Here is a 16,542-nt window from a genome sequence, read left to right on the forward strand (position 1 = left end):
TAAGAGTAGAAATACTGATCTAGGATTAGTCGCCATTATTCTAAGATGTTATACACACTCCATATTCACAAAGTCAGCTTCAGTGTATTACATTCAATAAGGTCATGAGGACGCGTGGTTCGGCAGTTCGGCACTCCTATTCTGGTAAGCTTTGTGAATACGGGCCCAGAGTCTTCATCCCAATTAATGAAGAATGACAAAAAGTAGCACACTCCCACACAGAGCTGCCTCTACGTCTGTACGTCACACAGCCTGAAACACACTCCCACACAGAGCTGCCTCTACGCCTGTACGTCACACAGCCTGAAACACACTCCCACACAGAGCTGCCACTACGCCTGTACGTCACACAGCCTGAAACACACTCCTACACAAAGCTGCCTCTACGCCTGTACGTCACACAGCCTGAAACACACTCCCACACAGAGCTGCTTCTACGCCTGTACGTCACACAGCCTGAAACACACTCCCACACAGAGCTGCCTCTACGCCTGTACGTCACACAGCCTGAAACACACTCCCACACAGAGCTGCTTCTACGCCTGTACATCACACAGTCTGAAACACACTCCCACACAGAGCTGCCTCTACGCCTGTACATCACACAGCCTGAAACACACTCCTACACAGAGCTGCCTGTACGTCACACAGCCTGAAACACACTCCCACACAGAGCTGCCTCTACGCCTGTACGTCACACAGCCTGAAACACACTCCTACACAGAGCTGCCTCTACGCCTGTACGTCACACAGCCTGAAACACACTCCCACACAGAGCTGCCACTACGCCTGTACGTCACACAGCCTGAAACACACTCCCACACAGAGCTGCCTCTACGCCTGTACGTCACACAGCCTGAAACACACTCCCACAGAGCTGCCTCTACGCCTGTACGTCACACAGCCTGAAACACACTCCCACAGAGCTGCCTCTACGCCTGTACGTCACACAGCCTGAAACACACTCCCACACAGAGCTGCCTCTACGCCTGTACGTCACACAGCCTGAAACACACTGCCACACAGAGCTGCCTCTACGCCTGTACGTCACACAGCCGGCGCCAGGGAACAAAATTTACTTTTTGACTTACGAGCCATTTGGCTGGTAGATTTTAGAAACTACCAGCCAATCAGATTTTTTACCAGCCAAAAATTATAAATAGCTTTTTAGTATATCGCCATGTGTTATTATTACTATATAATACTCTCATATGCTATTTTCAATTAATATCATAAACAACATAAGGAATATTAGCATAATTTTGAGTGGACTGAAGGAATGAGTCAGTGTTAATAGTTTTAAATGCAAATAATTTATTGAAACATAGAAGTGGGGTCGGGACACACACACACACACACACACACACACACACACACACACACACACACACACACACACACACACACACACACACACACACACACACACCCCGATACCGATAAACCGATATTTATTGTATTATACAATTTTTTTTAAATGTATATTCCTGTAGTTTTGACCTAACCAGATTTATCATGACATGAGCGTTACTACTATGAACAAAACAAAGCCAAGACAACAGTTTTGACTGATAAAGTGACCATATTTATTTTTCCAAATAAATATAATTTGAATCAGAAAATTCACAATCCGTCAATAACTTATAATACATCCAACCTAACAAGTCACCTGCAACATCACCACCGCTACGATGGTGTGTTAAAAGCCTACGACGACGCGCGAGCAGCTAAAGCTGCTGTGAATCCAAAGCCAGCTACAAAGGAACCCGCGGCGCTTGTACCTATTGACGAGGCGTTTGCTAAATTAAAGAAGTTTGACAGAAATGACCCAAGGGCTCAAGCCGCTAGCTTTTAAGCAGTGCTTGGTGGTGCAAATTAACCTGGCTACTACGGAGCAATAAGTGACTGCGTATTCAACCAAGGGTTGCATCATAGTCATGAAAGGGGCTAGATTTGCAGCAGCTTTAGCTGCTCACGCGTCATCGTAGGCTTTTAACACAATAACACACCATCGTAGCGGTGGTGATGTTGCAGGTGACTTGTTAGGTTGGATGTATTATAAGTTGTTGCCCTTTTCCCTCCTCGTGGAACTTCTGCATTGCATTTGTTACAAATAGCAAGCAAAAATGTTTCCTCTGAAACTATTCCCACACTACTGACGCCATCTTTGTTTACATCCGCGCTGCTTCTGAAACTTACCGCTGGATTTGTGTAAAACACCCTCTTCCTAAACCACACGCTATCAGTCGTACCACAGTACTGGCAAAACGGGAGGAGTCTACAGTAAAAACAAACGCCCTTCATCCCAATTCACCCACACTGCATATTTTTTTTTACCAAAAAATATATTATATTATCGGAGCTATCAATAACGTTATCGGGTTTATCGGGATGACGTCATAATTGCTGATATCGGCCCGATAATTATCGTGCATCCCTAATGAGAAGAGAAGAAAAGAGATGAGAAGAGAAGAAAATAGATGAGAAGAGAAGAGATGAGATGAGAAGAAAAGAGAACGGAAGAGAAGAAAAGAGAAGAGATTAGATGAGAAGAAAAGAGAAGAGAAGACAAGAGGCAAGATGATAAGAGAAGAGAAAAGAAGAGAAGAGAAGAGAAGAGAAGAGAAGAGAAGAGAAGAGAAGAGAAGAGAAGAGAAGAGAAGAGAAGAGAAGAGTTTGATGTGGTCAAAGTATAATGGGAATAGAAAGACAGGATGAGGGAGAAAAAGAAGAAAGAAATATGAATAAATGATGATAGAAACAGCTGACTGAAGAGACAATGTGGAAGAGAGAGGGGTCAGGGGGTTGGGGTGTGGTAGTGTGTGGTGTGTCTGTGTGGTTTAAGGCTGCTCATAAGTGCAGTAAGAATCTCATTAGCTACATACGGTAAATAACCACCAGCCTGACAACTTGAAGACGCCCCCAAACACAGCAGCCAAGCATCACTAATGCAGACCTATAATAACTCCCCAGTCCACAGGCCTCTCCAGCTGTCTCCCATCAGCCCTTTACACATGTCTGTCTGATGCACTCTCAGTCCTTCTCCATCTTTTCAACTGTCCCTAAACGCCATAGCTAGGAAGCAATCCTGGAGTCAGTATATGTTCCAGATAATATGAATGTAGATATTGTCAGAGTACCATAACCCCACCGGCCACCACCCTAACTCACCTACTTCCTCTAGCTAGATTAATGGGCCTCTGACAAGAGAGGGGACGTGGGCGTGGCTGTACGTGTAGCAGGGTTTATAGAGGTGATGAGAGGGTTAATCAGGCATGGAGGAGACACCCCCCCAGGTGGTGGTGGTGGGGGGGGGGGGGTTGTACTATTGTTATTGATTTTCTCAATAGGGTGTGTGTGTGTGTGTGTGTGTGTGTGTGTGTGTGTGTGTGTGTGTGTGTGTGTGTGTGTGTGTGTGTGTGTGTGTGTGTGTGTGTGTGTGTACGTACACATGTCTGTGAGTTTGTGTGCCTGTGTATATATCTAGTACTTAGGTACTAGAGTGTGCATGAATGAATGGATGCATATGGGTAGGACCAGAGGTACATCCAGAGTATATCCCTTTAGTATGTCTGGCTTTGCATAGCCTTGTTTTACCTACTGTATTTACTATGATGTTGACCCTCTATAGCGTAGTGCTCTGATGCCCAGCCTGCGGCTATAGGATGTGTGTCAGTAATATTCCATTAAAGGTGATAATGCGATCAGGGAGGTGATGCTCTCGACAGATTATGGTGGTTGACAAGGGAACGCCAAAGTGTGTGTGTGTTTGTGTGTGTGTGTGTGTTGGGGGGGTTAGGGGTTGTATGAGACACATCTGCCTGTGAAAGGGATTAGAGTTAAAATCCCAAATTGTTCAAAACCTGATGCCATATAGACGATTGCATGAAAACACACACACACACACACACACACACACACACACACACACACACACACACACACACACACACACACACACACACACACAAACAAACATACAATCAAACACTAACACACATATTGTATGTAAATGAATTCTGTTGTCTATCAGTGTTTAGAGGCTGATAACCTTTCTATTCCTCCCCAACAAACACATTAATGATGTATCCGAACTAAATTAGACCCACACAAACGGTGTGTGTGTGTGTGTGTGTGTGTGTGTGTGTGTGTGTGTGTGTGTGTGTGTGTGTGTGTGTGTGTGCGCGTGCGTGTGTGTGCGTGCGTGTGTGTGCGCACGCACATGTGTCAGTGTGCATACATGTATGTACAGTACAGTGCAAACCACTTTAGAAAGGCAGGTTTTGAGCAGTGGGCTAATTATCACATTCTCTCTCATCTTGGATTAAAACTACAGTCACACACCCCCACCCCCAGCAACACCCTGGCAACCAGACTCCATGGAAACAGGGCGCCATGGTAACAGCCTCTCTGCTCTCCTCAGCATCTATGGAGAGATGGTGTTGGACGGAGAATAATTGTGGGATATGGTGTTCAGAGTGTATAATATAGCATAATTATGGTGAAAATCGTTTTTTTTCTTTTTTCTTCATTGCTTTCTTACATTGTATTTTCACACCTTACAGGAAACCTGGTTTTCCCACGATCTGTTTCTCCAGATAATACAATGACAATACAATGAACAATGGGAGAACAAGACTGATGTTCCTGTGGGTTTGGAAAACATGGCATACTGTGTCTTGAATAAGCAGACAGTGGCATTCTCTGCAGTGGGGGATGCTGGGAGATGCTGTTTTATTCCCAGTTGCTGTAGTGTGAAACACAGCTTTAATGGGATTCTACAGAGGGGAGCACCACTCTTCTCCTACGCCTACACATACAGTAGGAACAAGAGAATGAGACCAAGGGGATGGAGAAGGAGAGAGAGAGAGAGACACAGAGAGAGAGAGAGAGAGAGAGAGATGGAGAAACGCCAAGGGAAGGAGAGAGGATGGTAGATATGGAGAGAGACCAGGAGACAAGCCGCAGGGGGAAAGAGAAAGCGAAGGGATGGAAAGACAGAGAGAGGTGGAGAAAAGAGAGAGGGCCATATATGATGCAGCGTCTGAGCAGAACAAATGTGTTGGGATCTGCTGAATATAGGTCACACTCACACATCTCCAGCAACTGTTCTCTCCACTCCACTGAACTAGCCTCCTCTACTAAGCACATTCTAGTGTACCCTACATAGTACACTGTGTTACATGGACATGGTCAGTGCCTAGGAGCGGCTGGGTAGCGTAGAGGTCTAAGCACTCGTCTACCACGTCAGCAGTACCTCCGGCTTGGTCAGTCATCCCAACGAACACAAGTGGGTGGGAAGCCGGTGGGCGTATGAGTCCTGGTCACTGCAATAGCGACACGTACTGGTCAGTCAGGGGGGGGGGGTCTGGGGGAGATATCGTGAACCTCTGCGCACGTTGTGCTCTCCTAGTGTAACTCGGAGGAGGCATGTGGTAGTCTACACCCTCCCCAGAGGAGCAGTAGGCCTAGGGCAGCGTAACAACCAGGAGAGAATTGGCATAACCACAACATTTGGGGATGGGAGAAAAGCATAACAAATCTTTTTTTTTTTTTTTACAAGAAGTGCAGACCACTTTTTGCAGACCAATAATGAGTACTTTGTTTCGAGTTCTCATTGATACTGAGAACGGAATCACATAGTAAACTGTCGACTTGGGCTGTTGGGCTATTTGCTGATTTCAAGCCGCCACGCCTGGCCTGGGTCAGTCTAATTAGACCTGGGAGCAGAGGTGGTTGCACACCTGTTGTACAGTGAGGTAATCAATGGACACAGGTTCAATCTGCCATCCTCACACACAGAGAGCTCTGTCTAGACGGCATGAACCATCTGCTCTGGCTTTTAACATCCTGCCACACCTTCAATAAAGGCCTGTGTTTGTACCATCTGCCATCTGTGTTGGAAAACTCTGTTAAAAGCCACTTTCTGTGGCCTTGTTGTAGCAGCATATGGTCAAGTGTTACAGGGTCTAACCTGGATATTAGGGGTGGGAATCACCAGAGGCCCTACGATACCACAGTATCATGATATTAGAGTCACAATATTGCATTATATTGCGACTTATTACCTTTTTTCAACTGCAAATTATGTCCCCAATGGAAGACTTTAATTTAAAAATGTTAATCGTTTTTTGCTTGACAATCCCATTAAAGATAGGTTATGAATATAACCGTAGTTCTATGAGTACTAGTGACGCTCAACGTCATCTGCACACATCTCACTCCAGTGACGTGCACTGAATAAAAACTTCACAATGTACCTTTACATACCAACATCCGTCTGACCACACCCCTACATAAGCAGGGGTGGGGCCACACACTCATCTCCTTCTCAATCATTTCACCACAAGGTAAGATCAAGGGCCGCAGTGGCGTCTAGACGCTGAGCGTCACTAGTACTCATGGAACTACGGTTATATTCATAACCTATCGTTCTATATCGTACTAGCTTCCGCTCAGCGTCATCTGCACAACAGGAGCTGAGTGGGAGCTGAAGCTCGACAAATGTACCCCGCTGAGGCCCCCCACAACCATCAGAACCGGGGAGGACCAAGCCCCCCGACCCTCCCTAATGGAGGGATACCCTCCCTATTGGAGGACGGGAGGGAGACGGATCCGACCGTGCGAAGAGGAACTCGAGCAACTCAACGCACAGGGCGAGCAGACCGTGGCTTGACCCCACGACTACGCACACACGCACAACCCGCATGCCACCAGGGAACGAACGGAAGGAACAAACCTTGTTACCGCCCCCAAAAACACGGGGTCAAGAGCAAACTCAACCCCGTGGCAAGGCCGTAGCAGCAGAGCGCGAAGGAAGACCCAGACCCAGAAGGGACTGGATCCCCCCGGAAAAAGGGGGCCCGGAGAGGCCAATGACGCCACAGCATCAAGACCTCACCAGGCGGTCACTAGAGACACCGCCCCCCACATCGCCAGCGTATTCGGACGGGGCCCATCCAAGAGCAGGCCCTTCCCCCCACTAGCACGCCGCCTGGCACACTGACCCTGGCATACTCAGGCAGTCAGCATGGCTGTAACTCGAAGCACTCAAGAGGCTACACTACAGCGGGAGCAGGCAGCGCACCGGGGAGACGACCTCCAGAAGAGGCCGATCCCTCAATCCAGGCAGCAGGCACTTGACCCGAGCCTGGAGCACTGCGGACGAGACAGGCGCCAAAGGGGTCAACTGAAAACAGCACCCCGGCGGAAGGGACGTATGCTGGCATTGTTTGAGCACCATGTCACAGCCTCCACCAAAAAATCCCAGACGCTCTAGAGGGGCCGAGGCAGAGAAGGCTGACACGATTGGCAGACGTCATGAACGTGCAGGGGCACACTCAACCGGGTAACCCGGGAGTTGACTCCGCTCCAACACACCAGGGAATCAACCACCCTCTTCATGCGGTGGTTGTTCCTATAACCCCTCAGGAAAAAACTCCAAAACACACCTGCGGGTATACACTGGCTATACCGCAGTACAAGTGTTTCAGTTTTCAAAAAGGGGTTATCCCAGGCCTACGGGTCGACGAAAACGATGCCAGAGGAGTACTATAAAAACCACCTCAACAGCCCCCTCTCAGCCATGCGTAAGCGGGAGAAGAGAGGGGCGAAAAGAATGGAGAACCAAGCCCTTCATGACAGCTTCTCCATAACGCCCAACCCTGTGACACCCGGGCCGACCCGGCATTTTTCCCCCTGAAAAAAGCACAAGTCCCTCAGGGTACCAGAACAGAAGATCTGCGTCCCCGGCGGACAACGGGTTTAACTGACCTGGACCAGCGTGACCAGAACCAGTCCCGTGCCCTAATCACGCCGACATCCCCACTCCAGGAGAGGGGGTAGGTACGCGTGTCGATCTAAAACATTATAGAGGGCGCCACCCAGACGGTCCTATTCGTACCGCGCTCAGTGGCCCACCCCAAGGGCGTGAGACCCCTCTACCTATGCTTTGATCTATTCCGTTAACATCCCCCAGATATGAACGAGAATTCGTCGAGACAACCTAGTAAACTGGCTCTCGGAAGAGAAAAACTCCATCCCAGTTGCCCTATAAAAACGCCGTTTTAATAACGAGCAACCAAGGCGCACCAGCCTCATGCGTGATTCCTATCAGAAACGCACAGTGCCAGCACTATGTACACGTCGAGACCCAAAACACATCAATGGATAGTCTAACAAGACACCAGATACCGTTCCTCCAAGCCGCCTGGGGAACGACAAGAAGCCGCTTTTTTATTTAACATTTTTCAGAAAAAAGAAAAAATAATACGGACATGGGTCCCATGCGACGCAGCTGAGGGAAACACCACCCCGTCAACCACACTTCATAAGAGGGGACGGTGAGCGACGTACCCCTATGACGGGGGGAAACCCATGACTCAACAGACATATAAGGCGAGGAGTCAGGGGAACCCTAAACAATACCCCGTCCACCTACTCCAAAAAGGAGAGGACGGGGAACCCCCAGAGAGACTTCCCACGCGAGCTGTATAGATTGAAAAGAAATATTGCAACATTGAGCTATGTAACACTTGGGTTAGGACTCTCCGAGGAGGAGGCTCTGAACCAATACACACTCAATTGAATTCGAATTTAATCGAATACACATACAATAGAGCAGAACTCCTTTTTGAAGTTCTACTCACCTTGACAATCTGAGGAGGAGGCTCTGAAACTCTGAGGAGGCTCCCTCACTGGGAAGGAGGGTCCGAACTCAGAGAAGGCACTTCTCCCCGAGGAGGAGCTTCGTGAGGAGGAGGCTCTGACAACTCCCTGAAACAGATCCATAACATGGAACCTGAACAACTCACGGAAGTCTTACCAATAGAAACGCGCTCAGTGACGTACTCTATGGCAGGGGAATTTCCGCAGTGCACACGCCCAATCTTTCAGGGCATGGGACCAGGAAACCCCCCCCTACCCTGTAACGTGCCGAACAGCAACGTGACAGGAACCCTGAAGGACAGGGGGTTTTAACCCCTGACCAATCAGAAAAGGGGAGGAAAGGTTTACCAGTTCACCCCTTTACGACCCCTCACCCCTGATACGATGTAATGACAAAGTATAGCCATGACCCAGTCATAGCATGCTACATGAAGCATTTAACAGCTTCACATAGCTCATGTGCTAACCTGCTATCTGATTTTTACTAAGGAAAAAACACAGAACAGAGAGGGCCCCTTTAAGAGCCCCGGTACCAGACTTACACATGTGATTCTGTGGGCCAAAACCTAACCCAGTTGTAGATTTCAACGACACACACAACCCTTCATCACAACAAAAAATGGCAAAAGTACACTCTTACTACAGAGGAACGCCGTTTTTCATAACGAGAGAGACATAAGTCCTTGATTACGTATTGGCCACAGGTCACAAACACAGTGACACAATATATTGTAAACAACATGTCTGAGAGGAGGGGGGGAAGCCCCAGGGAAACCGGGGGGGGTCACCCCTCCTACCTTACCCTTGATATGACCAGGTTGAACAGGTACCCCTGTTAATATGTGAACATGCTGTTCATTGTCATCACAGGCTGAGAAAAGGATTCATTCCTCAATCACATGTCACTAAGCATAGCTTCACAGGTTAATTAACCCACTTAGTTGTGAGTTCACCCACGTTACAAACGTTACATGAACACACATGTTCTCATCACAACTAACCAGTTCATTTTTACACATGTAAAAAACAACGCAGATTTTCTATGTAGAGAGAAGCTATATCAGTGACAAGACAATTCACACACAACACGCGTCGTATCCTCAATGTATTGCAGCAACACACGTTTTGGAAACATCGTTATTACAAAACATTTAGAAGGGAAGGAAAGAAGAAGTGTTTAAAGTCCGGTCAGGACTACCTCCACCCTGAGCGCAGGCCGAGAGGACTGCAACGCTGGTTAACGGGACACCGAAGTCGAACCCGTACGGACTGCAGCCGACTTGAGCATGGAACTACCGATAAAGAAGATCCATACCCACTTTTCCTCTTGTTTTAGGGTATACTCTCATATTCATGTGAAAGATGGGGCCTGCACGGGACAGAGAAGCATCCGCTTGTCCAGAGAATCCCGGGTTCAACCAGGTCTCGGTCACGGCCCACTAGTTTGACCATCATGGGCGTCAGACCAGGATCCTCCATCCGCCACCTAAGAAGCCGAGCAGAGGACCCCAATCTGGGGCCGGCCTTCGTAAAATTGTCAGCTAACCCCCATAGCACTAGCAGACAACTAGCGCTCGCAAGCAAAACATTACTCACCCAGCTCGGAAGCAACCAGTTTCTCACAACAGCCGGTGCCTCCTACAGTCCAGCTGTATAACCGGAGGTTCATACCTAACCAGCCGCAGCAAGGAGGACTGCAGGTGGGGAGTATATATCAGCAACGCGAGCCCCTAATACGAAAAAGCCGGTGGAGGTCAGAATGATCATCATCTTCCAGACACTCCAGTGACGAAGACATTATCGCCGTATTTTCTCGAAATAGTGAGAGAGAAAATAAAGATATAACGTCAACGTATCTCCTTGGTCTTCCTTTCTTCAGATAAATACTTTCTTTCCCACGCCAAGTGATTGGTATACAGGCACTCTCTTGTGGTGAAATTTGAGAAGGAGATGAGTGTGTATAGAACTGTGATGAAAATGGTGAACAGACTGAAAAACGTTATCTTATTAGGTCTAGATAAAACAGATGATGTACATATATTTTTATTACAGATGTTAACAAAGTTTTCCATTGGGGACATCATTTGCAGTTGAAAAAAGGAGTCGCACTCGCAATATATTGTAATCTTGTGACTGTGTTTTTTCCCCCCAACAAATTTTCCACAGGTGAAGGGAGTATATATCCAGTAGGAGTGGAAGGGGGAATCGATACAGCAATATATTGCGATACAGTGATGCCAAGTATCAATATAATATTATCGATACTTGCCGTCACTGTATCGCGATATATTGCTGGGCCTGGGGGACGGGGGGACGGAGCGCACCGCTGTGCATTTACAACACAAAACGAGAGCAACACGGCATGCGGCACAATAATAATTGTATCTCGGTTATCTTGTTTTCATGACTGTGGGAAGCCAAGATCGTAACTGAAATTGAAACTCGATTAATCGCCCAGTCCTAATACATAGCACTATTCGTATTCTACTGTATGTACATGGTCAATACTACAGGTGCTCCGATGCCACTTACTGCTGACCAAGTACAAGATTCAAGATTCAAGAGTTTATTCATCACATACCAGGGCATACAGTAAAATGCGGTTGGCCATGCCCTCTATGATTGTGCAAAAATACAATAGTAATAATTAGGGATGGGTACCTTTCACATTTGAACCGATACGGTACCGGTACCAGTACCTGTGAATCGATACCGGTACCCAACGGTACCTTTTTTCGGTACTTTAGTCTCAAGAAATTTAATTTACCTACCTCAGTCGTAAAAAAAAAATCCAAACTTCAAATAACTACAACTTCGACAGTTTTCGGCTTGCCATTGCTCCGACTGCTTTGTTGTTGAATCAAGTCAAATCCTAGGTAAGCATATATTGTGCGTGTGAACGTTGACATGAAAAGAAAAAAGGTAAAAAAAAGGTAATTTTTTATTTATTTTTTGTATCTCACTTGAATCGATACTCGGTAGTACCGACGTGTTTCGGTTCGGTACCTCAAAAGTACCGAATTCGGTACCCATCCCTAGTAATAATAGTAAATAGTAATAAAATTGGTAGACAAGTAGAAAAGGCCATGATAAAATAGGCATGTTAATAAATCACTTAAAGGCACTGGGTCCTATGTACACTACTATACAAAATACAGTTTTTACTTCTATGTCCCTATGCTATACTTGCTGTTACTAACTAGACTATGCAATAATCACAACAAGTTATTTTGTGTACAAGTGTGAGTTATTTAGTTTTGAGTGCTTGCTGATCACAATATTCCAAACAATAGTGTTTAGAATGGTATAGTATAGGGCTGCTACATATTACTGGTATCTGTGCAGGTCTGGTCAATACAGAAGTGAGCTAAAAGCTTTAAATCAAACAACAATTATAACATGCTCCATTCAATACAGGCCACACACCTGTGTTTACCCACTCCCTCTTCTCTCCAAAACCAAAGCCTACGTTCTGATCAGCTGTATGTTTGTTTGCAACAAGTCCTAAAGAATGCACCAAGATTACTTATTATTGTATTGATACGCATGTTTTCCTTTGAAAAATGCATCCCTGGTATGAAAAGGCTTTTTTTAATATGCACTCTCTATAAACAACAACACTCTGCATGGCATATTATTGCCACAGTGCACTCAGTACAATGCAGAGTGGTAAATTAAGATTTATAAGCTCAATCAATTACAGTAACAGCTTAGAGATGGAGAGAGAGGGGGGGTGCGACTGGTAACTGTACAATATGAGAGTGCATGATGGATGAGAGAGGGAGAAGGCTATGAACTGTTAAAGGAGCACGCCAACATTATGGGAACTGTGCTTATTATCTTCTCCAGAGTCAAGACAAGAAGATAGATACCAATTTCCTCTCTGTGTGTTCAGTAGACACTAGACAGCTATCCGGCTGCAAGCTAGCCTAGCTTAGCACAAATGAATGGACAGGGATACGGCTAGCCTAGCTTAAAACTCCAGGAGATGTGTTTTTGGCCAATGCCTAAACTAGCCACTCCGTAAGCACATTTTCCATAATATTGCTGTGTTCCTTTAACAGTTTATAGCCTTCTATCTCTTTTCCTTCATCCCACTCTCCTATAGGGATGGCTAGGCGCTACATCATCATATTCCAAAACGCCACTTCCGTGTCCTGTAGCTTATGACGGGATATTCAAAGGCAGTAAAATGGTGCAGTGCTGTGTCCCGTGTTGCAGTCAATAGAAATATGTCAACAAAACAGTCTCTTACTACCACTTTCCTCTGTTACGTTTCTTTTTTATTTTGAGTTATACGCACACACTATCCATCCCTATATTACATATACCAGCCCTGTCTCTGTCTCTCTCTCTCTTTAAGCTGTTAATGTAATTGAATGAGCTTATAAATCTTACCAAATTTTTCTTCTCATTTTTAGGACATCTGGGGGTGTTATTCTATTGCAATGTGTTCCTGTGAGGCCCTCTGAGAGACGTAGGCCTAACTGTTATAATGAGCTATAAAAATAAAATAAACCTGATAGGATGCTGCCCTGCAGGATGTGTCACTGCATCTGCAAATGGTGCTATTTTCATATTCAGACATGTCGGGTTGACTGGTTGTTAGTGTTTTATGGCTGTTGTTCACCTGCGATTTCAGTCTAGACATACCATACACATACACCTGCTAGGAATAAACGTTCCCATGAAATACATACATATATAACTGTATACATCCCGATGCATGGTGCACACAGGTTAATGGGACACACAATACATCACAGTGCTCTCATCTGAATATGAGGGGGTTGGGAGACAGTACAGTGGCTAACAACATCACCTAACATTTCATGCATGGTCTGCCAGACAGGCATCCAGTTTCCTAAGAGAGAGAGAGAGAGAGAGAGAGAGAGAGAGAGAGAGAGAGAGAGAGAGAGAGAGAGAGAGAGAGAGAGAGAGAGAGTGAGAGAAACGCCAAGGGAAGGAGAGAGGATGGTAGATATGGAGAGAGACCAGGAGACAAGCCACAGGGGGAAAGAGAAAGCGAAGGGATGGAAAGAGAGAGAATGAAAGAGATATATATATATATATATATATATATATATATATATATATATATATATATATAGAGAGAGAGAGAGAGAGAGAGAGAGAGAGAGAGAGAGAGAGAGAGAGAGAGAGAGAGAGAGAGAGAGAGAGAGGCTATGCAGGCTATTCTCATGAGTGCCTACTTTTCGTTGGATTTCCTAAGAATTGGTGAGTGTGCAACAAACTGTAACCCGGCCTCTAATCATAACCCTACCCATGACGGTAACTTAACCATAACCTTACTCTAACCCCAATCTAACCCTAACCATGATGTTAAAGAAACATGCAAACTTTTGGGGAAATTAGCAAATTTGCTGTCTTCCCCAGAGTCAAAAAGAAAGGTACCCTTCTCATCTCTGTACATGTAATACAGAGAGAAATACTAATCTCCGCAGCTTGCTAGCTACCGTCAAAATACACTTTCCAACAACTCCAAAACTGTCTGATTTACATGTTGTGACAATATAAAATGAGACATTACATTTTTTAAGCAGATACATAGTCTGAACAACCACCGGCTGGGCGCAGTGATATGCTGCAGCACCTCAAAAGCCCTGTTTAGCCCTGACTAGCTAACCTACAATCAATCAATCAAACTTTAATACAGACTCATGGCCCAGATAAAACAAATAAAACATAGACAACCTATATAAAATTACACACAACCAATAACATCACTTAAAATACACTTATACAAATCAAACAAATCAACAAAAATACAAATCAACATAAAAAAATCTAAACAAAATCTACAGAAGAATGACTGCTAATAATCGACAACTTTTTATGAGAGGAAGGTGATGAAGTATTCCGGACAAACCAAGATCCAGAATCGTATCTAAATTGAACCAGAATTTACAGAGGACAAACTACAGGTTCTGGAAGTGGAGCAGGCAAGAAGGAAGGCTGAGGCAGTCGAACAGGCTGAGGCATTTCTACACATGGTAGAGTTGTTCGAAAGTGTATTTTGTTACTTTTAACTAGAGTTGTTCCGATACCGATACCAGTATCGGAAATGCCTCCGATACAGCCTAAAATGCTGGTATCGGCGAGTACGCTGAAAGTCTAGCCTCCGATCCCATATGACGTAATTTATCAACAACACGTGTGGTATCCTCCTGCTGAGAGTGAGCATTATAAAACAAACGTGTTTTTAATCGACCGTGAATTAAAGTGTCAATGCTTTTTGTCATTTTAACAGCAGATACTTTCTTAAATGCCATCGTCCCGACAGAGCGGTGTTGACGGGGAGCTCTGATGTGTTCGTTGCTGGTGTTATTAGCATTAGCTGAAGAGCTAACCGAAAAGCTAGTTTTAGCTTTAGCGTTACCTTGGCTAAAGTTGGGGCTATTCATAATCCAGCAATAATGGCTGCAGACCTGCAAGCAAAGTACAGCAAGTTGGAAAAGGAGTATTCCAAGGTAAATCACTTTTTCACCAGTAATGTTACATTGTCTTTCCATCTAGCTCACGCTAACTGGCTAACCTAGCTCACGCTAACGTCGTCACTGATCGACCTCTCACACACAATTAATGACATGTTGCGGACAGCCATACCGGTGACAATGTTTAGCTTTTAGTGCCAAAGGATAAGAGTCTGAGGCGGAGTCTCAAAAGAGAATGTTGAATATTTATTGTGCATTAAAAATCACAACATAAACGTTATTACTAGACAGTCAGAGCCTCTGCTACTAGCTAACTGAACCGGAGCACCTGGATAGTGCAACGTATAACGTCCGTGCGGAACCAATGTCCCAACAACCGTTCCATGGGTGAACTCATTGAGCATAGTTGTCAATTAATGATACTAATACTAATCTATACAATCACCTGTTGTTGAATAAATACCATTACTTCCTAGTTATTACTAAAAAACAGTATATATAAAACAGTATCTGTAGCTGTAAGATGTATGTATGCACTGGTATCGGATCAGTATCGGTATCGGCCGATACCCAAAGCTTAGGTATCGGAATCGGATCGGGAAGGAAAAATGGTATCGGAACATCTCTACTTTTAACGGTAGGCTGTTAGGCTAATGGTCCGTATCCACTTCCAGTCTAATTGTGTAAACTAGCTAGCATGCTGCGGGTCTCTCTCTGTAGCCTACTGCATGCACAAAGATGAGAAGGGTACCTATCGTCTTGTCTGTCTCTGGGGAAGACGACAAATAACCTAATTCCCCCAAATGTTGCCATGTTCCTTTAACTTAACCGCAAGGTCACAGAGAAGCTAGCAAGAAGCTGCAACTCCATGTATACTGTATACAGTCATCCCTCTCCCGCTTGCAATTAGTACAAAACGCCACAGCCAGGCTCCTGACAAGATGGAAGGACACGGAAGAGGGACCATATTAGTCCTGTTCTTTCCACTGGCTACCGGTACAGTAAAGAATTGATTTCAAGGTTCTCCTGTTTGTTTTTAAAGCCCTAAATGGGCAGACGAGTCCCTTCCTACATCGCAGATCTCATAACCTCATACTCCACCACCAGGTCCCTCAGGTCAACTGACTGGCCGTCCCACATTCTAAATGTTTGCTCAGCGGTGACCGTGCCTTTGCTGTTGCAGTCCCCAGACTGTGGGAAAACACCTCCATTTTTGTCATACCTGCCCCCTCTGTTGATTCCTTTAAGTCCAGGCTCAAAACACACTTTTATTATCTAGCCTCTGTTGATTCCTTTAAGTTCAGGCTCAAAACACACTTTTATTTGCTAGCCTTTGGGTCCCCCTGATATGGTGCTTGTGTTCCTATGATCTATTTTAAATTTGTTGATTTGTGTCAATTGCACTATTGTGTTTATTGAT

At 45.3% G+C, this 16,542-nt stretch overlaps 1 protein-coding gene across 1 annotated transcript in view; it reads right to left on the reverse strand.

Moving 5' to 3' along the window:
* LOC311225823 (unconventional myosin-X-like) overlaps positions 1-16,262 on the reverse strand; it is a gene marked incomplete at its 5' end in the record, with an annotated part of 175,189 nt that extends 158,927 nt beyond the window's left edge. The window contains one exon of the mRNA XM_084311217.1: positions 16,212-16,262. Coding sequence (XP_084167343.1) covers positions 16,212-16,262 — 51 coding nt within the window. The remainder of the gene's footprint in view (positions 1-16,211) is intronic.
* Positions 16,263-16,542: the final 280 nt, after the last annotated feature.

Source organism: Notolepis coatsorum, assembly GCF_963971535.1.
Source record: "Notolepis coatsorum genome assembly, chromosome: 3".
In the NCBI taxonomy this organism is placed as follows: Eukaryota; Metazoa; Chordata; class Actinopteri; order Aulopiformes; family Paralepididae; genus Notolepis; species Notolepis coatsorum.